This window comes from Eutrigla gurnardus, assembly GCF_963514095.1.
Source record: "Eutrigla gurnardus genome assembly, chromosome: 2".
Lineage (NCBI taxonomy): Eukaryota > Metazoa > Chordata > Actinopteri > Perciformes > Triglidae > Eutrigla > Eutrigla gurnardus.
Window position 1 is genome coordinate 20,901,411 of NC_139916.1, and position 24,386 is coordinate 20,925,796.

Consider the following 24,386-nt stretch of genomic DNA (forward strand, 5'->3'; position numbering starts at 1 on the left):
TAACATGCATCCATCTCATAAGTACAACAACAATTAATGTGATTACATTTCAAAATATTGCTCCTATCTTCAAAATGTATGACATTTGTTTCTAAAGGTCACGGATAATATTTATAAAACCTTTATTTCCAACTCATACCAAGTCTGACAATGATCCAGTGTGGCAGACATCCCATCAACTGTAATATGACATCTAGGTAAGAACTACTGCACAAGCGTTATGTCATGCAACATGACCAAATACAGCAGAACACGTGCGACAGGCTCCCATCACACTGTATAAAAAGGCACAGTGACTCTCCATCGAGGACAGGCACCCACCAAAGGTAGGTTTTCTCGTGGCTCTGATGTATTTAATGTAATAAACCTTCTCAAGTAGACAATATTAAACAAATAATACTGCCATGCATAATTTGTATCAAGGCAATATTGTGTTTAAAATATAGATGATAATTGTTTTTGTGACGACAAACAGTTTGTTAAGTAATATAGGTACATTTGATTATTTAAAAAATAACGCATGTCGGAGTTAACGCTCTGAAGTAGCCTTTCTGAGACTTACATCTTAGCTCTTTTTGTCTTTTAAGTCTGCATTGAAATCTGCCAGAAACCTGCTTGCTGACCTGGTGTCATCTCAGGTAAATTGTATTTGATCATTTTGACTGATATTGCAATTCTAAGATGGAATGATCATGTTTACATCATTGTTAAAATGATCATGGAGTAATTTTTTGCCGGGACATTAATGAAACAAAATACTTACATAATACTCTGTGGAATATAACATGTAGGCCATGAAATCTCAACAATGTGACAATGTTTAATTTAAAATGGTATTTTGACAACTTTGCCTTCAAAAAATATTGCCCCTCCTGCGATGTGAAAATTGCAATAAACCATATTGTTATTTGGATACAATTTCTATTAATTGTTCAACCTGAGTGAATTAGATTCAGTATTTGTCCTGGAGACTCACTCCAGTTGAGATGTGCTTTAGTACATGTATGTACTGCATCTAAAGCCTGTTCCCTATCACAATCATGTTAGTACTTTGCTAAGTTTCAGTCTGCCTATACCTATCTGTATTTAACCAGTCTTAATGGTAGAGCACTCATTTGACTAGAGTAATAGTAAACATCCTCCCTGGCCCTAAAAATTAATGTCCACCGTCTTGTTTCCTCCCATGAAGTAAAGAGTCATCATGGGCGATGCTGAAATGGAGTGTTTTGGCCCGGCGGCCATTTACCTCCGGAAGCCAGAACGAGAGCGAATTGAAGCTCAAACCACTCCCTTTGATGCTAAATCTGCGTACTTTGTGACCGAGCCGGCGGAGATGTACCTCAAGGGGAAACTTACTAAGAGAGAGGGTGGCAAAGCCACCGTGGAGACTCTCGGGCCAAAGGTCAGGACAAACACATTTTTTGTGTAAAGTCTGTATATATATATATACAGTATATATATATACACACACACAACCATGACTGCTGGACAGTAACTTAACTTGGTAACATTTTGCACCTCTTCCTTCAGCCTCAGACGATCACTGTTAAAGATGATGCAATCTTCCCCATGAACCCTCCAAAGTACGATAAGATTGAGGACATGGCCATGATGACCCACCTCAGTGAGCCTTCTGTGCTGTATAACCTCAAAGAGCGTTATGCAGCATGGATGATCTACGTGAGTTTTATGGAGGAGAGAGACAACTAACTGCATGAACGTGTATTTGTAGAAAAATGTAACTTTCTTTCCTATTTCACTGTTATAGACCTACTCAGGGCTGTTCTGCGTGACTGTGAACCCCTACAAGTGGCTCCCAGTGTATGACTCAAAGGTCGTAGCAGGATACAGAGGCAAGAAGAGGATTGAGGCTCCACCCCACATCTTCTCCATCTCGGACAACGCCTATCAGTTCATGCTCCAAGGTATCAACCGTTTGTAAGCTATTGCATGTTCAGAAATAGTGGCTGCACTTTAGGGAAGTCGACTCCTAACAGTTGTGCACCATTTTTGATGTCTTGCAGATAGAGAAAACCAGTCAATCCTGATTACGTAAGTGACGTTTTTTTATATATATAATTGGCATAATTTAGTATTGGCAACAGCATTCAGTCATTTCAGCTCATGTTTATGAACACGCCCCTTAACCCAGCGGAGAATCTGGCGCAGGAAAGACTGTCAACACCAAACGTGTCATCCAGTACTTTGCGACAATCGCAGTGGCTGGAGGAAAGAAAATAGAGCAGACTGGAAAAATGCAGGTAAATAACGTGATCTAATGTTCATGTGTGTGATATTTTTTTTACAAAAGTGTGAAAACAAACATCATGTGACATTGTTTCAAGGGGTCGCTGGAGGATCAAATCATCGCAGCCAATCCCCTGCTGGAGGCTTATGGTAATGCCAAAACTGTGAGGAATGACAACTCATCCCGCTTTGTAAGTTATTTTTAGGTTTTCACTTTGATTTTAAAATTGGGTGTAATTTTGTGACAGCAATCATTCAGCATAACATTCATTTAATTCAATTATTAATCCGTTATTGTGTAGGGTAAATTTATCAGAATTCACTTTGGGACAACTGGAAAGCTGGCTTCAGCCGATATTGAAACATGTAAGATTTTCTTTTTTGTGGAACTCTTCAAGCATTATCCGTATTATTACATGGCAAACTCCTTCAGCTGTACTTCTCAACATTAATCTATACAGATCTGCTGGAGAAGTCCAGAGTGACGTTCCAGCTGTCCGCTGAGAGGAGCTACCACATCTTCTACCAGCTCATGACGGGCCACAAACCTGAGCTGATAGGTGAGACATTAGTGAATAATATTATCAGCAATTCTATGGAAATTGAACAACAATGGTTCATCACAGTTATATATTTTCTGTTATATTAACATGCCCCCCCCCCCCCCCCTTTCTTCAGAGAATCTACTGATCACCAAAAACCCATATGACTATCACATGATCAGTCAGGGCGAAATCACCGTCAAGAGTATTGATGATATTGAAGAATTCATCGCCACTGATGTAAGGATTTACATTTGTCACTTTGATGATTGCATTTACAACTATTACAAATCAGTGTTATGAGTAATACATTTGTAAAATTACAATACGTTTTTAATTTGAGACAGTAATACAGTAGTACAGTGTATTGCAGTGTTGTAAAGATGATATAATGGAGGCGTTTCTAATGTGCTCCCCCAAATTAAGGGTGGAAAATATTAGGAAATAGGAAGCCAACCGAACATAAATTTTAGGTGTGACTCAATAACTCAATGTTTGCCCAGATTGCATTGAACATCATCAGTACTTAAAATTAATTCTAAAATGTAAGAGATAGAAAGGAAACTAATGATAACATCCCTTTTAGATTAAAACCCCACTGCTGTTTGCTTTAAAGTAAGGTATGTATGCTATTAACACTGTATTGCAGCTGTTCTAAGACTAAACTGACTTGTCACTCTTTATTTCACAGAGTGCCATTGACATCCTGGGCTTCACTGCAGACGAGAAAGCAAGCATCTACAAGCTGACCGGAGCTGTGATGCATCACGGAAACATGAAGTTCAAGCAGAAGCAGCGTGAGGAGCAGGCCGAGCCCGACGGCAATGAGGGTATAAAACCCAAACTCTTCTTTCCACTTAAAGAGAACTTGTGATTTAGCAGTATGGAGTTATACTAGAATAGCGTTTTATATATGACTATTGTGTTCTCCTTTCAGTGGCAGATAAAATCGCCTACCTCATGGGTCTGAACTCTGCTGATTTGCTGAAAGCACTATGCTACCCCAGAGTGAAAGTTGGGAATGAGTTTGTAACCAAAGGTCAAACTGTCCCTCAGGTATGACATGAACACAAACACACACACACACACACACGCACACACACACACACACACACACACACACACACACACACACACACACACACACACACACACACACACACACACACAGACACTTTTACATGTATTACAGGTAATATTTTTTGTGTCTTAAGCCTCCCACTAAGTCGTTTTATACTTTTTACTATTTTTTTCTCCAATATATTTATTTTTTATTATTGATTTGTAAAATCAGGTCAACAATTCCGTCATGGCTCTCTGCAAGTCCGTCTATGAGAAAATGTTCTTGTGGATGGTCGTCAGAATCAATGAGATGCTGGATACCAGGCAGCCCAGGCAGTTCTTCATTGGTGTCCTGGATATTGCTGGGTTTGAAATCTTTGATGTAAGTATGCTTGGCATAATCTTATGCAGCTCCATGTAAAGCTGAGAGGGCAGCATCTTTTAGTTTTAGTTAATGTTTCTTAAGGCCTTTGCTGTCTTTTGATATATTGATTTCTTTAGTTCAACAGCTTAGAGCAGCTGTGTATCAACTTCACCAATGAAAAACTGCAACAGTTTTTCAACCACCACATGTTTGTCCTGGAGCAAGAGGAGTACAAGAAAGAGGGAATTGAATGGGAGTTCATTGATTTCGGTATGGACTTGGCTGCCTGCATTGAGCTGATTGAGAAGGTGAGGGACATGCTGGATATTTACAACACAGAAAACTATCCTGTGACTTGAAAGCTTTTGTTTTAAATCATCCTTTCCTCATGACAGCCAATGGGCATCTTCTCCATCCTTGAAGAGGAGTGCATGTTCCCCAAGGCAACAGACATCACCTTCAAGAACAAGCTGTATGACCAGCATCTTGGTAAAAGTGCTCCCTTCCAGAAACCCAAACCTGCCAAAGGCAAAGCTGAGGCCCATTTCTCCCTGATGCACTATGCTGGCACTGTGGATTACAATGTTAATGGCTGGCTGGATAAGAACAAGGACCCCCTGAATGACTCAGTGGTTCAGCTCTACCAGAAGTCTTCAGCCAAACTGTTAGCTCTCCTCTATGCAACACATGCATCAGACGGTAAGGATTATATTTTAAATAACACAAGTTGGAGGCCTTTTCCAGTGTCTACATGACATCATTACATATTAAAATTAATTTATTAAAATAAACTAGATGATTTTTAGCTTAAGTACTGGATAAGAATGTAGTTTAGATAAAAATGTATTACATTTGTTCGATAAATTACATCATTTAAATGTAATCTTCATTGTACAGCTGAGACTTCGAAAAAAGCCGGAAAGAAGAAGGGTGGGTCTTTTCAGACAGTATCTGCTTTGTTCAGGGTAAGTATCCCAAATTAATACTTTAATACATAACCACAATAAAAAACAGAACTGAACTCAAACACATTTTTCCATGTCTTAGGAGAATTTAGGCAAACTGATGACCAATTTAAGGAGCACTCATCCTCATTTTGTACGTTGTTTGATTCCAAATGAATCAAAGACTCCCGGTAAGCGTCATATCAGTATTCATTCATGAATTCAACTACTACTGTATTTATGCAACACAAGACTGAATTTGTCCCGTCTTTAAGGTCTCATGGAGAACTTCCTGGTCATCCACCAGCTGAGGTGTAACGGTGTGCTGGAAGGTATCAGGATCTGCAGGAAAGGCTTCCCCAGCAGAATCCAATATGGTGACTTCAAGCAGAGGTAGCAGAAATATAACATTAACAGTCAATGAAAAGTGTTTATTGTCTTCAGGCTGATGTTTCTAACTGAATGAAATCTTAACTTTCAGATACAAAGTTTTGAACGCTAGTGTCATCCCAGAGGGCCAATTCATTGACAATAAGAAAGCTTCAGAGAAACTGTTGGGATCCATTGATGTGGACCAGAGTCAGTACAAGTTTGGCCACACCAAGGTAGAGTAAGAAATGCGTCCCTGTCCCTTTATGTTTAAACAGAGGTATAAGATTAACTATCTAATCATAATTATTGACCGTCAGGTGTTCTTCAAAGCTGGTCTGCTGGGAACTCTGGAGGAGATGAGGGATGAGAAGCTGGCAGAGCTGGTCACAATGACTCAGGGTCTGTGCAGAGGTTATCTCATGAGGACAGAGTTTGTCAAGATGATGGAGAGGAGGTAATGTAGACTGTTAGCTTCATTCATCAAAGGGCAACTATACATTTACAAATGGCAAATGATTGTAATTTTCAAGCCAAATATTTACTTTCCAAGCCATTACTTATTATCAATACAACTTTAAGAATTGAAATGCATCTGTGTACTTAATTCAATACCTGTTTTTCCCAGAGAGGCAATCTACTCCATCCAGTACAACATCCGCTCATTCATGAATGTCAAAACCTGGCCGTGGATGAAGCTGTACTTCAAGATCAAGCCTCTGCTGAAGAGTGCGGAGACAGAAAAAGAGATGGCCCAAATGAAAGTGGACTTTGAAAAGATGAAAGAGGATCTAACAAAGGCTCTGTCTAAAAAGAAAGAACTGGAGGAGAAGATGGTTTCTCTGCTGCAGGAGAAAAACGACCTGCAGCTGCAAATTGCGTCTGTAAGTTAAATAAACCAACTTCAACAATCCTGACATTTACAAATTACTAAAAATATGTTTAATTGTATGTCATATCAAATCTAGGAAGGTGAAAACCTCAGCGATGCAGAGGAAAGGTGTGAGGGGCTCATTAAAGCTAAAATCCAGCTTGAGGCCAAAGTCAAAGAGACGTCTGAGCGACTGGAGGATGAGGAGGAAATGAATGCTGAGCTGACTGCGAAGAAGAGGAAGCTGGAGGACGAGTGCTCCGAGTTGAAGAAAGACATTGACGACTTGGAGCTCACCCTGGCCAAAGTGGAAAAGGAGAAGCATGCCACTGAGAACAAGGTTCATGTCTCTCGTAACTAAACTGTGCTGATTATAAATACGCTGTGATTAAATATTAAATACATGTATTTACATAAACCTTTAAGGTTAAAAACCTGGTTGAGGAAATGATGTCTCAAGATGAGACCATTGCCAAGTTGAGCAAAGAGAAGAAAGCGCTCCAAGAGGCCCATCAGCAGACCCTCGATGACCTGCAGGCAGAGGAAGACAAAGTCAACACTCTGACGAAGGCCAAGACCAAGCTGGAGCAGCAAGTCGACGATGTACGTATATAATACTAAAAAGAGTGATTTAATTCCCCTTGAAATTGAAAAACAAAAAACAATGCCTCATCTTGGTTAAAACAGCTTGAAGGTTCCCTGGAGCAAGAAAAGAAGCTTCGCATGGACCTGGAGCGAGCTAAAAGAAAGCTAGAAGGAGATCTTAAATTGGCCCATGAAACCATAATGGATCTGGAGAATGACAAGCAGCAGTCTGATGAGAAAATAAAGAAGTGAGTGCAATTTAACTCATCAATTTTAAACGCATTCATGTCTAACCTAACTGTATTTATCCAGCATACAGTAGCCAAAATAAAATCTTCTTCCTATAGCTAAAGATACTAAAGTTGTTCACAAACCTGCAGTGGAAACAGGCAGTCCTGTCGAAATGCTGTTTTGGGTTAAAGTTACCACATCACTGATAGTAAAACTGTTTTCTTAACTTCAAAACTCTGTTAGAAGAAGACTAATGTGATAATGTGAATTGTGATTCTGACAATGACTTCAAGACCAATAATAGACATGCCAAAATATTAGCTCATTACAAGTTCAAATCTAAACTTGGATTTGCTTACTCCAAAATAAAAACTAACATTTCACGTATGAATAATTGTCCCCAAACAGGAAGGAGTTTGAAACAAGCCAACTTCTTAGCAGGATTGAGGATGAGCAATCACTTTCTATTCAGCTTCAGAAAAAGATCAAAGAACTTCAGGTTGGTGCAGCAACTTAATAATATCCAACGGTGATTCCAACCCACTGACTTTGGATGATGCGGATGTGCTTGACTTGTATGCAGATATATATTGGATGGATTTTTTAAATTTTCTTTTAATTAATAGGCTCGTATTGAGGAGCTGGAGGAGGAGATCGAGGCTGAGCGGGCTGCCCGGGCCAAGGTGGAGAAGCAGAGGTCTGATCTCTCCAGGGAACTTGAGGAGATCAGCGAGAGGCTGGAGGAAGCTGGTGGTGCAACGTCTGTGCAGATCGAGATGAACAAGAAGCGCGAGGCCGAGTTCCAGAAGATGCGTCGTGATCTCGAAGAGTCCACCCTGCAGCACGAGGCCACCGCGGCAGCTCTCCGCAAGAAGCAGGCTGACAGTGTGGCAGAGCTGGGAGAGCAGATCGATAACCTCCAGAGGGTCAAACAGAAGCTGGAGAAGGAGAAGAGCGAATACAAGATGGAGATCGATGACCTCACCGGCAATATGGAGTCTGTCGCCAAAATAAAGGTAAAGTGAAAAAAAATATCACTTGCAACTGCTTTCACTGCAGAGACTACGTTGCATTGCTTTAAATCAACGTGAATTTTAATTTCAGGGCAATCTGGAGAAAATGTGTCGTACACTTGAGGATCAGCTCAGTGAGATGAAAACCAAAAATGAAGAACATGTGCGACAGCTGAATGACTTTGGGGCACAAAGGGCAAGACTGCAAACAGAGAACGGTGAGAACAATGTGTTTAATGTATTGTTTTTCTTATCTTTTTTCTATATTTCCAATACAAACCCTTGTATTGCCTTTGCATCTTTCTAGGTGAGTTCAGTCGCCAGCTGGAGGAGAAAGAAGCCCTGGTCTCTCAGCTGACAAGAAGCAAGCAGGCCTACACCCAGCAAATTGAGGAACTCAAGAGGCACATTGAAGAGGAAGTTAAAGTATGTGGACCTAAAAAACACTAACTCCATCCCAGAACTATGGTACATTCCACGCATCTCAGTTAATTAAAAAAAACAACTCAATTTCTTTGCAAGGCCAAGAACGCCCTGGCTCACGCTGTCCAGTCGGCTCGTCATGACTGCGACCTGCTCAGAGAGCAGTATGAGGAGGAGCAGGAGGCCAAGTCTGAGCTGCAGCGAGCCATGTCCAAGGCCAACAGCGAGGTGGCTCAGTGGAGAGCCAAATACGAGACGGATGCCATTCAGCGCACTGAGGAGCTGGAGGAGGCCAAGTAACTCATTATAACTTTGTATATCAATGACAAATTCCAAATAATTTGCTTTAGCACTGAATGCACTTTCAGTTGGCTGCTTGGGAAGGAATTGATTCTGTTATCTCATTAATCAATTTTATAACTCATCATCTCATGTTCCTTCAGGAAAAAGCTCGCCCAGCGTCTGCAGGATGCCGAGGAATCCATTGAAGCTGTGAATGCAAAATGTGCCTCTCTGGAAAAGACCAAACAGAGACTGCTGGGTGAAGTGGAAGACATGATGATTGATGTGGAGAGAGCTAATGCTCTCGCTGCTACCCTCGACAAGAAGCAAAGGAACTTTGACAAGGTTACATTCTTATTTGTGCCTCGTGTGCTTAAATGAATGAATTGTGAATTGCTGAAACACATCGGTCCCTTTATGTTTTCAGGTTCTTGCTGAGTGGAAACAGAAGTATGAAGAAAGCCAGGCGGAGCTGGAGGGATCCCTAAAAGAATCCCGTTCTCTCAGCACCGAGATGTTCAAGCTGAAAAATTCCTATGAAGAAGCTTTGGACCACCTGGAGACCCTGAAGAGAGAGAACAAAAATCTCCAACGTATGGTTCATTTTTAAAAAGCAGAACAAAATAGGCAACTAATGAAAAGCTTTGATTGTGCAGATTTTTCAGATTATAACTGAAGCTATGTCTTATGTTTGAATGAAAGGACTGGTTTTATGTGCATGGTCTATGATTTAAAACTATTCTTAGTATAATTATTTTTATGAATGTACAGTATATTAAATGTTTACCAAGAAGACAAAAACAAATAATTGAGCTCACAACTACTTAAATAACCGCTTATAACTTGTTTCTTTCAGAGGAGATCTCCGATCTTACTGAGCAAATAGGTGAGAGTGGAAAAACCATTCATGAACTAGAGAAAGGGAAAAAGGCTGTAGAGATCGAGAAGTGTGAACTCCAGACATCACTCGAAGAGGCAGAGGTACCATCTTACAAAATATATTTAATTAAACAGAATTGTAAGTGATGCCGGATCTGGGGCTACATAATATATATATATATTTTTTTTTGTCAAGGCTACCCTGGAGCATGAGGAATCAAAGATTCTCCGTGTTCAGCTTGAACTCACCCAAATCAAGAGTGAGATTGACAGAAAACTTGCAGAGAAAGACGAGGAGATCGAGCAGATCAAGAGGAACAGCCAGAGAGTGATTGAGTCCATGCAGAGCACTTTGGACGCTGAGGTCAGGAGCAGAAACGACGCCCTGAGAATCAAGAAGAAGATGGAGGGAGATCTCAATGAGATGGAGATCCAGCTGAGCCACGCCAACCGCCAGGCAGCGGAAGCCCAGAAACAGCTGAGGAACGTGCAGGGACAGCTTAAGGTATGGTGGCTTATTAAACCAAATTGAAAATAAAATTCAGACGGCATTGCAAATGTGTTTTAATATGTATTATTCATTTAGGATTCGCTACTGCACCTTGATGAAGCTGTTAGAGGTCAGGAGGAAATGAGGGAGCAGGTTGCCATGGTGGAGCGCAGGAACAATCTGATGCTGGCTGAGATCGAGGAGCTGAGAGCTGCTCTGGAGCAGACGGAGAGAAGCCGCAGAGTGGCTGAACAAGAGCTGGTCGATGCCAGCGAACGTGTGGCGCTGCTGCACTCTCAGGTAAATAAAGATTCAGAAAATAACATGCGAAACACCTAACAACTGAAATTACCCTATGTTATCAAATCCAAACTTTTATCTGTCTAGAATACCAGCCTCATCAACACCAAGAAGAAGTTGGAGGCTGACCTCATTCAGATCCAAGGTGAAATGGAAGATTCTGTCCAGGAGGCAAGAAATGCTGAAGAAAAGGCCAAGAAGGCCATCACTGATGTGAGTCACCATTACGCATTTCTACGTAACTGACACAAAGATGAACATGTCAGTGCACATAATACTTAAGGCTATTTCTTCTCCATTTCTGGTGCTCCAGCCGTTTAAATATGCAATAGACATAAAGTATATAAACAACATTTCAGGCTGCCATGATGGCAGAGGAGCTGAAGAAGGAGCAGGACACCAGCGCTCATTTGGAGAGGATGAAGAAGAACCTGGAGGTGACAGTGAAGGACCTGCAGCACCGCCTGGATGAAGCTGAGAATTTGGCCATGAAGGGTGGCAAGAAGCAGCTCCAGAAACTGGAGGCTAGGGTAAGTGCCATGAGGACAAACCCATTCGATTTTCCTGCAAGTCTAGAGAACATTTTGCACTGTAAATCCACTGCATTCTTCTCCATTCAAGGTTCGAGAATTGGAGGCTGAAGTTGACGGTGAGCAGAGGCGGAGCGCTGAGGCTATCAAGGGAGTGCGAAAATATGAGAGAAAAGTAAAGGAGCTCACCTATCAGGTAAATTGCTATTTAAAATATTCTTAAACTACTGCAAATAATGGAAGTTGAAACAGTTGGCTTAAATCAGTAGTAAGCCATTATTACAATGTTATATCATTCCCGATTTACAACAGTTTGAGGAGGACAAGAAGAATATTGTCAGACTTCAGGATCTGGTGGACAAGCTGCAGCTGAAAGTGAAAGCCTACAAGAGGCAGTCTGAGGATGCTGTGAGTACGCCTAACTATGGATAACAACACACATACTGAAAATGTCACTCAGTCCACTGGTTTTGACTTCGGTGCGACTTGTCATACAGGAGGAGCAGGCCAACACTCACCTGTCCAGGTACAGGAAGGTGCAGCATGAGATGGAGGAAGCTCAGGAGAGAGCTGACATCGCCGAGTCTCAGGTCAACAAGCTGAGAGCAAAGAGTCGGGAAATTGTGAAGGTAAAAACGAAGTATCTGAGATGAATCAAGTTTAAAGTTATACTCATTTTATAAAAGGATTCAACTTTTTGTTTTTAAATGCCCACAATTTTGCATTAAGGGGGTATCTATAGGCAAATTAATGGAATATTAACAGATATATTTCCTTTGGTGTATAATCACCAGAAAATAAGAATAGTTTTGCAATGGCCCTTATCTTTTGTTAGATAAGGGCCATTGATATAGTTCTACATATTTGGCACAGAGGAGTACCAATCTGCAACCTCACCGCTAAATGTCGCCAGATCCCACACACTTCTAATTTGACAGTATCTGGCCAAATGTTTAATACGCTATTGTTTTGTCATTTCAGACCAAGGAAGAAGAGTGAGAAAGAAATCCGAGGTCTACAGTAGCAAGAAGCCATCAATATGAATGTGTTGTTAATTGATCAATCCAGCATGTTAAGCATGCTGTAATAACCTTAAGTCATTAAAGTAGTTTGCTGCATCTTTGTGTCCGTTCTTTGATTTTGTATTACTGGTGAAGATTTTTTCACAATGTATATGTTTAGTTTCCCCAAACTGCTACACCATTATATGTCTCTGACTACTGACTTCATTCACACCCATTCTCAGTTCCACATTAATGTCTTAGTTGTTAAGGTTAAAAACAAAATACCGTATTTACACGTTTGGAAACCACCAACCAGCCTATTAAACTGTAGCAGCTAAGGGTTTTGTCAGATTCAGCCAAAACAATATTGGCTCAGAGAAGAGCTATTTTAGGTTCTTCATGGTAAACAATAGGGGTGGGACGATACGGGTAACTCACGATAACGATAATATCACGATACACGATATCTGCGATATTCGATATATTGCAAGAAATTTCATCAACGATATATCACGATATGTGACTGAAAAAGAAAAAATATGCATAAAAAATAAATTCCAAAACTTCGTACAATGTACAAATGAATAAACACTGTCCAGCTGGACACATTAAAGTGCATGAACATTAATACCATGTCTTATGTAAACCAGGACAGTGCTTTCTGATACTGAAAAGTCAGTAGCAACTTGTTTTATGTAAACTTGGGCCCGTTTTAGGTTAACAATAGCTAAACAAGATAAGAATAACATCAGAATTAAATGAAATATTGGGCACATTTCAGTATGCAACCAATTATGTGCAGAGTTATGTTCACCCATCCAGTACCTGGGAAGTCGGGCCTCATGCCCACACGGCTCCGCGGATCCACACATGCGGACCCTCCGGCGGACGGTAAACACGCGCCATCGAGTAAATAGGCAATCGAGCCCGGCCGAAAAGTGGGTCCTCATGCCCTCAATGCTGTGTGAAAAGCGCTTGAAACTCACAACAGCACCGGCCAGCACACGGCCACGCTTACAATTACGCACCGCGAACCCGCAGTTCTGCTTCGTCCGGAGAACCGTAAACTCTAGCGCGCCGCTCGGAATCCTGCCCATAAATAGGCAATCAAACTCATGCCCTCAAGGCTGTGTGAAACCTGCTTGGAGCTCAGACCGACCCCCGGGCAGCGGGCGGCCCCCGCGAATCTGCTCCAGAGAACCGTAAACTCTTAGACGCACCGACGGGAGTCTAAAAAAACCTGTAGACCCAAAATATTGATATTTGCCGTCAGTGTATCGATTTATTTATTGCTACAGAGAGCACAACAATATATTGCAACATCGATTTTTTTTCCCACCCCTAGTAAACAACGATATACCGTTAGCGGTAACGTTAACCTTGTAGAAGTGCGTCAGCAAATATAGCTTAGCTAGCTTGACAGACCTATGCAGCCCACATCACTGAAATCCAGTCCACGTTTTCCCTGCAACCTAGGTTGCACTCGGTACCTGGGTACCTGCATGTGTGTACCGGGAGTGGAGAACACAGAACCGACTAGAGCAGCATTAGGAGAAGAACGTGACGAGATGGATGTATGAATTTTTTTCAAGAGAGTAAGTATTCATCACTGCTGATAGTAACAATAAGTTAGCTGCAGCTCCCCAGCTAACAGCAGAAAATCCCACGTAATTGACAAATGCTCCCTGTTTGACAAATAAAAACCTGGCTAAGTATCTCTGTTAAATCGGTCCAAAATGTGGAATTTCTCAGTTTTTGTTAGCTGTTTGTGAAATTAAACATTCGCTCACATTCTGTGCATCTCCTGGGGGCTAAGCCCCCCCCTTTCCTTAAAACCTAGTGACGCCCCTGACCTAAGTTGAGCTAACCTGCTCCGTAGCAGGTCAATGATTTTAGAGCCTTTTTATAGGGTCCCCCCATGATACAATTTGTTTTATGAGATGTTGTACCGAGGGAAATAAGAGTAGAACTTCAATTTGTCATGTATTGTTGTACTCTAATATATTTTGATTAGAAGTATTTTTTATCAGGTAGGCTATATTATATCCGGTAAAATAGGCTATAACGTTATTATAACGTGTTATTAGCTGTAACGTTAGTGTTCGAGGGTTAAAGGAGGTGGGGGGATGTGTCAAAGCTAAATAAATACACAGTAAAAATGATTGTTTTTGTCAATGGAGTCTGGTGTATTTGTTGAGAGCTAGCTGCCGTTTTTGGTTTGAAGAAGTAAATAACAACCTGAGCCTGTCGGTAGCAACAACAACAGAACATGATGCTTTAGCTTCTATCTTCATCTTTTTAACTTGTTTTTCTGAGTCGATTTGACAACCTGGATAAATAAAGCTAGATTTAAAATAAATAAATCCATCCAACATTCCTGTCTATGTCTCTCTGACATCACTTTCTGTTTTATCCGCATAAAGGCTCCCCCTGGTCCACACACCAGAACTACTGCAACAGAAAGCTGTTCAGCTACTGACAGCACTGGCAAGGTGGCAACGATAGAGAAACTGGAGCAGCGTGATTGGGAGGAACGGCCTCCCTGATCTAAATCCGAGTGGTCGTTTGTTATTGGACTTCTGTGCTAATCATAGCCTTTCCTTTCCTAAAGTATCGTCTAGTGTTTCCAAAACATGGAAGTAGTTGATTGCAAAAAGGAGCACAAGAAAAAAAAAAATTTTACTCAGTGAACGAATGTTTTTGTATAAAAAAACCCCCCAGCATTGACATAAGTAAATGAGGTTAAAGTCATTGATCTACTTCAACCACTAGGTGGAGACAAACAGCCAGCATTGTTTCTGCCAATCATAGCTGCACACATTCATCTGTCCTCAGCAGTTACAGTAGTTTTCAACAGTTTACATCCTGAGCTACACACTCAGACACGTGTGTTTTCTGGACATGACATCTGCAATAAAAAGTGTTGTGTGTGCAGCAACCTTCTGGATTCTGGTGTGAAGCTGTTAACAAAGTGTCATCTTAGTAATAAGAAAAGAGGTGAGAAGATCATCAAAACAAAACAGACTTGTTACCTCAGTTTAAATCCAGTTGAGAGGAGTTATCTACTTGTTTCTTATTGATATTACTTTTTAATCTAAATGGACCATATTCAACGAAATGAACATCATGTTTTATTGAAGGAGATGTGAAAGATTGAGACCATAAACTCATGTTTATAATGTTTACTGAGATAATAAATCAAGAGAGGAGTAGAGTCATTTTCTCATAGACTTCTATACAATATGACTTCTTCTTGCACCCAGAGGAGTCGCCCCTTGATGGCCAGAAGAGAGAATGCAAGTTTAAGCTACTTAAGCATTGACTTCACTCTTCAGAACCAGAGGTTGCCTCCGGGTCCATACTCACTCACGTGTTCACGCATTCATCATTCCCATATAACCGACACAGACCAGCTTACTCGATGTCTGACTTGCTCTCTGCTCATGTGAGACGAATGAATGTCAGTCATTTTGTGTCATCACTGAACTAGCCTACTCGAGCGATAGTTTGAAAATGGGGCTATTAGCAAACATTTTTCTCTGACTTCCTATTTTTTAGGGCACTAGATCATAACATTCTGACATTCAAACAAAGAGTGGTGGGTAAATACAATGCATTTTACAACCTTATCAAGATAGTAGTAGTAATAATAATGTTACTCCCCCCAAAACAATCACAATGCTTCAGTAAACCCACCCCCGTCTGTCACTTCAGAACTTTGGTTCCGACATGAGTTATGACCCATACCAGCCCCTAAGACTTGTAACTTGAGAAAACAAATAAAACAAAAAAGGCAGTTGACATTAAATTGTTCTTATGTCTTACTATTTATATGTATGTATTAACTTGTGTATGTATTACTATGTATGTGTATTAACTTATGAACTCATTGATTGATTCAAATATGTATTAACTTATTTATTTATTTAACCTATTTATTCAACTGTCCTTGATGGTAGCTACAAATAACGATAATTCATAGGACTTATATAGTGCATGTTTGGGTGCTCAAAAAGCCCTGGGCTGAAGCCCCCCTAAAATAGGCCTAATGACGCCACTGCAGAACAATAAGCTATTTTTGTAAATTAAGAGCCAATAACGAGATGTTTGCCTCACTTAGTAGGCCAGAGTTTTAAATAAAAGAAGAGCCCAGATTATCTCTCTCACACAATTGCATTTTTTACATTTTGAACAATTTTAGAGGGTTGAATTTACGCCGACGCTAGCTGCTAACATAACGTAGCTTTCGTGTTTATATCAAATATGTATAACTTAAGGACTTTAACTAAGACTGCGTGTTTGATAACACTTACCACTGTTTGAAAGATATGATGGGATGATTCAAAACTCTTAATCTATGACAAAAAAAATATCCACTGGGCTGCACAAATGAGGCAATTTATTTATTTTTTTATACCCTTTTCTCAAATTGCGACTCCTTAAAGTGATGATTCGGAGTAAAATGCAACCTAGGTAATTTCCACCATGACATCCAGCCAAATACCCCCTCGGAAGCATTTTTAGCGATGGTCAGCATTGGTCAAGATAGCCGCTATCAGCCGAATGGCTTAGTAATAGCGCTATGGTACAGGGGGTATATCTCGTAAATTACCCCACTAATAATGCATGGAATGTTACCAAACTTCTGCAGTAGTACACATAGTCTGTACTATGCTACCGCAGCGTAGACGCCACATCCGTGTTTACCCAGCCGATGCCGATGACGCGAGTTTCATGCGAGAGTATGAAAAAGTTTCGCTAAATGTTTATAAATGCTTGTATTATCAGGTCAACACTTGTCAACACCAACTTGACCTGATAATACAAGCATTTATAAAAATGTGTTGACCTGATAATACAAGCATTTATAAAAACTCAGCGAAACTTTTTCATACTCTCGCGTGAAACTCGCGTCACGGCATCGGCTGGGTAAACACGGATGTGGCGTCTACGCTGCGGTAGCATACAGACCAGGCCCGGTTCCAGAACAGAATGCCTTGGGGTGCATCTGAGATTATAGAGGGTGCACCAGTACTATACTAAAACCAGCTACTCAGCTTCAGTTCAGACTTCGCTTTTATACACACAGGCCTCTCTACCATAGACAAGCACTTCTGCGTAGTTCTACTGACATGTTGGGACAACAAACATTTACTGTGCTTAAAAGATGGTATCAGGGTGCGCGCATTTTGCACACGACACACGACGCGGCCGGCCACCGGCCGCCGAAGGCTATCACAGCAGCGCTGATATAGAGCGACAACATTGCGACCTCGAGCTTGATATTACTTTATACAACAGTTATATTTCGTAAAATGTACTGTTAATAATAATAATAATTGACAATAGATTGTGATTTCTTTGTTTATTTAATCATATAAACGGATGAAATTGCTTCCGCCAACAAAAATAGATCCCCACTGAGCGGACTGTTGCCAAGCAACATATAAACAAAACACCATACATAAATGCGGAGTGATTTTGACAGTTTGGTGAACAGTCAGAGTGATGTTGGAAGCTCATATCTCAACGGTATTTAATGGAAATTGTCACAAGTTTAACTACAATTTGTTTTGTGAGCAAGTATTTTATTATTTTTATCTTATTTCTAAAAATGAAAATCTTTTTTTTTTTTTTTAATTGAGGGTGCAAACTATTTGTTTGGGGGTGCAATGCATGCTTATGCACCCCCGTAGAACCGGGCCTGATACAGACCCTATGTGTACTACTGCAGAAGTTTGGTAACATTCCATGCATTATTAGTGAGGTAATTTACGAGATATACCCCCTGTACCATAGTGCTAGCACTAAGCCATTCGGCTGATAGCGGCTATCTTGACCAATGCTGACCATCGCTAAAAATGCTTCCGAAGGGGTGTTTGGCTGGATGTCATGGTGGAAATTACCTCGGGTGCATTTTACTCCGAACCATCACTTTAATAGATGGTAACCGGAAGTGATATATGCAGCCCCATTCTAAACATCTAAACATCATTTGGATGTCTCACACATTTTTAAAAATTCTACGAAATAAATAAATAAGAAAGCCGAAACAAATGTTTTTTATTGTTAAATATGGTATGTTACTGCTGTTTTTTTGTTGTTTAGATTTTGTTATCATTGTTTTATTTTTTTAAGGCATATTTCTTTTCTTCTTTGATACTACTGTGTTTATGTCATATTATTTTACTGCAGAAATTGTTTTTTAAAAGATGAATAATGTTGTGCTTGTCCTCATATAATTTTCCAGCTATCAGACGACTGACTAGGCCAGTCATAAACGTTGTTTTTTGGTCCTAAAACTTTAGTGATTGCTTTGTATGTATGTTTCCGTATGGAACTAGGTCTTGGTGTTCAAAGGGCTACGAGCCTTACAGTTTTTAGCACCCAAAAAATGGATGTGAACACTCCAAACACCTGTAAAACTATAATTACTACTTCAACCTCAACCATTCGTTCATTCATTACAAAACACGATTCTCAGCAACAATATTCAAATATCGTAATAAAATAAAATAATCCTAAAAGGAGGGGGGTCTGTATGAAGACACAGGAGTGTTTTATTTGTTTAGGTCACCAGAGGTCAGCATTGCGCGCTAGGCGGACTTTGGCTGTGAACGAGAGAGCTCGGGCGATGCCCATTTACAGCAGATAGCTGCAGATCACCATGCTACGTTCACGGGTCATGTTTCTTTCATTTTAGATGGTGATTACTGTTCTCGGTCGATACAGGACCGGCTTCATTGAACATGTATCTGATATGAGCACCGCGGTGGTTTGGGATGCGCAGTGCGCCTCGCCGCCGCTGCTGGTCGGGACTGCTGCAGTGTAAACAACACTGTCCGAGCCTGCAGCGCTGCTGTCTGTGGGCGAAAACACAGCGACTCGGCGTCTGCGCTCGTTGACTATTTCATTTTTAAACGAGCGCCGTTTCACGATTAACCTTGCGTGCTTTTTCCGTGCGCAACGACTTCATTTCTTCGGCGGACAAATTGGCTTCCTGCCCTAATTAAACTGTCAGTCAGTACATCCGCGACCAGCACACGTCCGTTTGAGCCATCAGACGGACTTCTTGAATCCGGAACATGAGCGGCGACAACCAGGAGACATCGGATGCTGAGGAGGACGCGACTCCGTCCGGGAGCGCGACCTTGCCTCTTCGGCCGCCGAGCGACCGCCTCTCTTGCAACAAAAGCAGCGTTTGCTCCCGCTCCTACTTCGTGCTAGTGATGGTGTTTTTCCACATGTACATCATCAACGTGATATTGCTGCTATTCTACGTCCACTACAACAGCGGACAGGACGACGCCAGCCAGAGCCACGACGCTCCGAGCAGCAGCCGCCAGCCGCCGGCAGAGCCGCGACGTCCGCCATCGAAGCCCGAGTTCCTGCGCGATGTTTCCCTGACGAGGATCGAGGGGATCAGGGTGAACAACGTGACGATGCATGCATCCTGCTCATTCATTTACACCCACACGCATCGAGTACCACAACATCACTTCTCTGATGCATCTCTCTCAGGTGGGACACGTCCAGAAGGTGTCACTGGTGCCGAGCAAAGTGCACGAAATGCGGACTCTGAGTCTGAAACCTCTGCTTTTTGGTAAGCTCCAAAACACCCCATGTGTCTAAACACATTTGCAGCACACCCACATGAACCTGGAGTGGCCAAAGGGTGATCTTCCTGTGACAGAAAACATGCAATCATCGTCACACAGTTTATACTTCATTTTCATCTCTCTCAGCACAACAAACAGATAACCTACTAGTCAATATGTCTAATTAGGACAGAGGCTATGCTGTACAGATTGCAAAGCCACTTTGGGCAAATTTGTGCTATATACATCAAAATGACTTGACTTCTTTCACTTCACCTGTCTTAAACTATTTGTAAACTCTTGCTTTATTTTATACTGTGTACATAGGCTATTATTGTATTTTGTATTTTGCATCTGCTACTGATGCTTTTGTTATTTGCACTATCTTCTTTTGCTGCTGTAACCCTGTAAATGTCCCCACTGTGGCACTAATAAAGGATTATCTTATCTTAAAACTACAATATGACTACAGATCAGAAAATGGCATGCAGCAGAGAAATGCTGCAATGTTGAGTAGAGTGATTACACTCTCCTGTTTATAACCATCTCTGTCTTCCTGCAGAAATCCCTGGGTTTTTGTCAGAGGATGAGTGTCGCGTGGTGATGCAGCTCGCACAGCTAAAGGGTCTAATGGAGAGCCAGCTCATGGTGCAAGATGGCCAGGAAGAGCTGGCCAAGGAGCTCAACCTCAGCCCAGAGGAGATCTTCAGTCTGCTTGACATTAACCAGGATGGACAGTTGCAGCTCCACGAGGTGTATGTCATGCAGTGTGGATGACATGCAGTCACTTTTTTTTTTTCTCATTCAGATTTCTCATCCTGTCTTTACGATCGTGCCCCCCAACAGATACTGACTCATTCTCGAGTGAGGGACGGCATCTGGCTCACACCAGAGAATCTGCGGGAAATCTACGCCGGGCTCAAAGCTGACAAGGATGGTAATGGTAAGAAATCAACTTTGCACTTTTGACAGAAATGTATCTATTTGCATTGCTATTGTTTTGAAAACATTTTGTGTGTTATTTCATGTAAAGTTTCGAGAATGTAAGTCTAATTTGTGAGATGATCTTGAACATTTGTATACAGTCTGGAGAGGGCTGCATGTATCATTTAAACACAAATTATATATAATATCAAAGAGTAGAAACAACCTTTTCATGGAGTAATGGTGAAAACTGGGCTCTACGTCCAATGATTACTATAATGAGAGAAAGATTGACAAACAAAGACTTAGGGAAGGCATCAGAATAAAATGCACGTCTCACATTCTGGACAGGTTTGCTAAGTCTAGAAGAGTTCAGGCTTCTGAGCAATGATGCCTTCCAGCGCTTCCTGCTGCAGCAAGGGGTGAAGAGGAGTCAGCTGGTGAGGAACAGCAGACACACCTGGCTGTATCAGGGCAAAGGAGCACACCAGGTCCTCCAAGACATCAAGGAGAGGCAAGCAAGTCAAGCCATGTTCTTTGATCCCTGTAGTGCTAGAACAACTGCAATATAACTATGATTGTTTACAAAGGACCATTTTAACTTGATTTCCCTGCAGACTTTTCAACCTGTTTCCCCACCTTTTTCCAACAAAGGGTGACTCGCCTTACTCGGCTCCCACCTGCATTAGTGGACCTCAGTGAGCCGCTCCAAGTGGTCCGCTATGAGGAGGGAGGCCACTACCATGCCCACCACGACAGCGGCCCCGTGTATCCTGAAACAGCTTGCACACACACGCGCCTCGCCGCCAACACCTCCGCTCCCTTTGAGACGTCTTGCAGGTGAGATCACAGTGTCGACTGACGCATCTGGACAAAAAGATCTGCGAATGAAAGTGAATTCAGACACAAAGTCATCCGTGCTGTGTGATTACTAAACTCCATCGTGACAGCTGGCATGTTCGTTTCTGTGATTCAACACTGTCGACCCGGAAAAATGTGTGTGCTTGCCTCGCAAAAGTGTTGTATGTGTGTGTGTGTGTGTGTGTGTGTGTGTTTGTTTGCACCATACATGTGCGTCAATTGAAATCTGTGCTGCAACACCTAGGTACATCACAGTTCTCTTCTACCTGAACTCTGTTGAGGGGGGCGGGGAGACCGCATTCCCTGTGGCAGACAACAGGACCTATGATGAAGTGGTGCGTAAGTGTTGTGGGTCTGGAAATGTGTAGGGAGAGTCCTGCAAAAGGACTGTGTACATACTGCGCATGTCTTTCATATCTGTGTTAACTCGCATGCTTGTCAGTGACTGCACGGCCTGGACGTCGAGCAAGCTGTGTCACTGAGTTTGAGTCTGTGTTTTAGTCTCTCATACAGAATGACGTCGACCTTTTGGACACGAGAAGGAATTGTGACAAGAGCAACCTGAAGGTGAAGCCTACCAAAGGGACAGCTGTTTTCTGGTACAACTACCTTTCTGATGGACGAGGTAAGATCGCTATTGAAAATGACACGACATCACGACTTAATTTGATGTAAATGCACATTTAAAATGTTTATAATCAGTAATGTTGATTTATTTGCATACATTGGAAAATCATATCACCAAATGCATGAACATTAAACAAGACTATGAGATTACAGCCATGCTAGCAGCTCTATGTGAATAGATAATACTTGCTAATGCTAATGCTGTTGTCAGCATGCCAACATGCTAATCAAGATAACAGTAACATGGTGATGTCAATCAGATGTAATGTTTAGCACAGTATCCTCTCCATCTTAGTTTAGCATGTTAGCATGCTAGTTATTTACTCTTCATCCCCAAACACAGCACAACAGCTGATGGAGTTTTACAGCTATTTGTCCATAAATCAATAAAATGGACAACATAGCTGTAGATTAACAGTTAGAGGAGTACCAAAGCCATTAGGATATACATTGTCCATGAATTCAATTGTGTGGCTCTCGATATTGTAGATGTTGAGTCACTTAAAGGGAGAAATTTGACTGAATCATGCCGATAGATGAAAAGTCTGGCGTTCGCCACCATTATTACATCAATACATCCTGTAGTTTCATATATATATATATATAAGGTTGATTTATAATAAGTTGAAATAATAAATAAACTCAATTGTTAGTTGGTAGAATACAACTAAAGTAAACCACCTTGACCCACCAGCTGAAGCAGTGTGTTTGATAGTCATAACAGCAGTGTGAGCCTTATAAAGAACACGATGCCATGATATGAAGGACGTTGCTAACCAACATTAAATGATCTTTGTTCTACATAGGTTGGGTGGGAGAGCAGGATGAATACGCTCTGCATGGAGGCTGTGTGGTCACCCATGGCACAAAGTGGGTCGCGAATAAATGGATCAACATTGATCCAGATTTCGATCGGCAGGCTCGCTATCAGCAGCTGGTTTCACAGCAGCCGGAGGAAGAGGACGATGAAGGTCTGAGTATGAACTCGGACAGACAGAGTTTTGATATCCATCAAGACTTGTAGCTCATAAACCAAAATGTATATAAAAAAAAGCTTTCCTCAGTCCTCTGCACAACTTCTTTGGCAACAACCTATGTGTCCCGTATACGTAGAAACAAGATTTATTCAGGGAATGAGGTCACAGTGGGTTTATGCAACTGTAAAGAGATGCTTGGATATTGCCATATAGAGATGCACTAAAAACGATACTGATATCGGTCGGATAATTGACTCAAATTGCTGGTTAATGGAGACTCTATGGGCTGATCTGGTATCGGATACCATAATTTTAATAAAAAACAATTCAATAAATTTATAAGTATGTATTTATTTATTAAATTTTGTCTTGAGCAATCCACACAGTGAAGAATACATGATATTAATTAAACACTGGCATCAATATCAGTATGGGGACTGAAGAACTCGGATCAGTGCATCCCTATTGTTATCCTTGTTATTTTGTTATTTGTAAATCTCCTATAACTTCCCATTTTAGGAATGTTGCACTAGAAACTCATTCAAGGAGTTGAGACAAAAAAAAATCACTTTGCATGCATTCCCTTCACAGATTTGCTGTTGCTTGGAGCAGAAATTGCACTTGAAAATTGAAATGGCTAATGTCAACATTTCAATGTCCTACCTTGTTATTGCTGCCATTACCAAAAAGGCTCACACACTGTCAGTGTGATGCATGTTATCTTGTATGTGTTCATTGAATTCCTCATTGTTTTCTACCAAATTCTTCTTGAAAAGGTAATGTTTGGATGTTTCCTTTTACTAATTATTTTTTTTCTCTAAAATGCACTAAAGTTAAACTAAGCTCATGTGACTTCTGTCGTCCTACTTTAAATAATTAGGTTAATAAATATTATAGTAAACATTACAAAAGAGTGGTCTAGTAGAGTTGTTCCAATATTGTCAGTATTGTAAATGCCTATGATACAGCCTAAAAGGCTGGACTGGGGATCGGCAAGTTCATGAGTCTATGCACCGATCCAATATCATGAAAACAAACAATTTATCAGCTCACTTACGCTACACGTCATTCGCTGCCCATCCATACATGCTGCCCAATCGATACTGCAACTCTCAACAGCAATCGCTGCATCCGACACTGATGATGGAAGAAGCTAACGAGTGAGCCATCTCACTTTGCATGGCAGTATCGATCAGACAGATGGTAGTGGAGAGTGTAAAGATAGCCAGACCTAGAATAAATATCTGCAATTTGGCAATATTT

At 41.2% G+C, this 24,386-nt stretch overlaps 2 protein-coding genes across 3 annotated transcripts; both read left to right on the forward strand.

Annotated features, from left to right (window-relative positions):
* Window positions 1–1,192: 1,192 nt before the first annotated feature.
* On the forward strand, window positions 1,193–12,250 carry LOC311025544 (myosin heavy chain, fast skeletal muscle-like). 2 transcript variants are annotated; one of them, XM_084028502.1, is made up of 39 exons: window positions 1,193–1,402; window positions 1,531–1,680; window positions 1,769–1,925; window positions 2,025–2,052; window positions 2,153–2,261; window positions 2,346–2,438; window positions 2,550–2,613; window positions 2,709–2,807; window positions 2,926–3,029; window positions 3,481–3,619; window positions 3,727–3,845; window positions 4,084–4,233; window positions 4,353–4,523; window positions 4,611–4,914; window positions 5,113–5,180; window positions 5,263–5,350; window positions 5,435–5,552; window positions 5,641–5,764; window positions 5,849–5,985; window positions 6,157–6,412; window positions 6,497–6,739; window positions 6,826–7,002; window positions 7,087–7,232; window positions 7,624–7,714; window positions 7,842–8,231; window positions 8,320–8,446; window positions 8,536–8,654; window positions 8,751–8,947; window positions 9,095–9,278; window positions 9,361–9,526; window positions 9,790–9,914; window positions 10,009–10,317; window positions 10,399–10,602; window positions 10,690–10,815; window positions 10,962–11,132; window positions 11,224–11,328; window positions 11,445–11,540; window positions 11,630–11,761; window positions 12,114–12,250. In XM_084028502.1, the coding sequence occupies exons 1-39, from the start codon at window positions 1,202–1,204 to the stop codon at window positions 12,129–12,131; spliced, it is 5,805 nt and encodes a 1,934-aa protein (XP_083884628.1). In that variant the 5' UTR covers window positions 1,193–1,201; the 3' UTR covers window positions 12,132–12,250. The 2 variants fall into 2 exon arrangements, with proteins under 2 accessions (XP_083884628.1, XP_083884629.1); XM_084028503.1 differs by having other exon boundaries at window positions 1,537–1,680.
* A 6,533-nt stretch (window positions 12,251–18,783) lies between these two features.
* Window positions 18,784–23,897, forward strand: p4htmb (prolyl 4-hydroxylase, transmembrane b). Its single transcript, XM_084028534.1, has 9 exons — window positions 18,784–19,563; window positions 19,658–19,739; window positions 20,297–20,487; window positions 20,581–20,677; window positions 21,010–21,172; window positions 21,313–21,498; window positions 21,764–21,854; window positions 22,021–22,144; window positions 22,953–23,897. Exons 1-9 carry the CDS (start codon window positions 19,222–19,224, stop codon window positions 23,168–23,170), a joined length of 1,494 nt encoding a protein of 497 aa, XP_083884660.1. The 5' UTR covers window positions 18,784–19,221; the 3' UTR covers window positions 23,171–23,897.
* Window positions 23,898–24,386: the final 489 nt, after the last annotated feature.

What these genes read in the sequence shown, in the direction of transcription:
- LOC311025544 (XM_084028502.1), top strand. Translation starts at nt 1,202, where the DNA reads ATGGGCGATGCTGAAATGGAGTGTTTTGGCCCGGCGGCCATTTACCTC. An exon ending in AAGGTCAAACTGTCCCTCAG is followed by an intron (nt 3,846 to 4,083) that starts GTATGACATGAA and finishes TTGTAAAATCAG; the next exon opens with GTCAACAATTCCGTCATGGC. An exon ending in TGGAGCAGCAAGTCGACGAT is followed by an intron (nt 7,003 to 7,086) that starts GTACGTATATAA and finishes TGGTTAAAACAG; the next exon opens with CTTGAAGGTTCCCTGGAGCA.
- p4htmb (XM_084028534.1), top strand. Translation starts at nt 19,222, where the DNA reads ATGAGCGGCGACAACCAGGAGACATCGGATGCTGAGGAGGACGCGACT. An exon ending in CGAGGATCGAGGGGATCAGG is followed by an intron (nt 19,564 to 19,657) that starts GTGAACAACGTG and finishes CATCTCTCTCAG; the next exon opens with GTGGGACACGTCCAGAAGGT. An exon ending in CTCCAAGACATCAAGGAGAG is followed by an intron (nt 21,173 to 21,312) that starts GCAAGCAAGTCA and finishes TTTCCAACAAAG; the next exon opens with GGTGACTCGCCTTACTCGGC.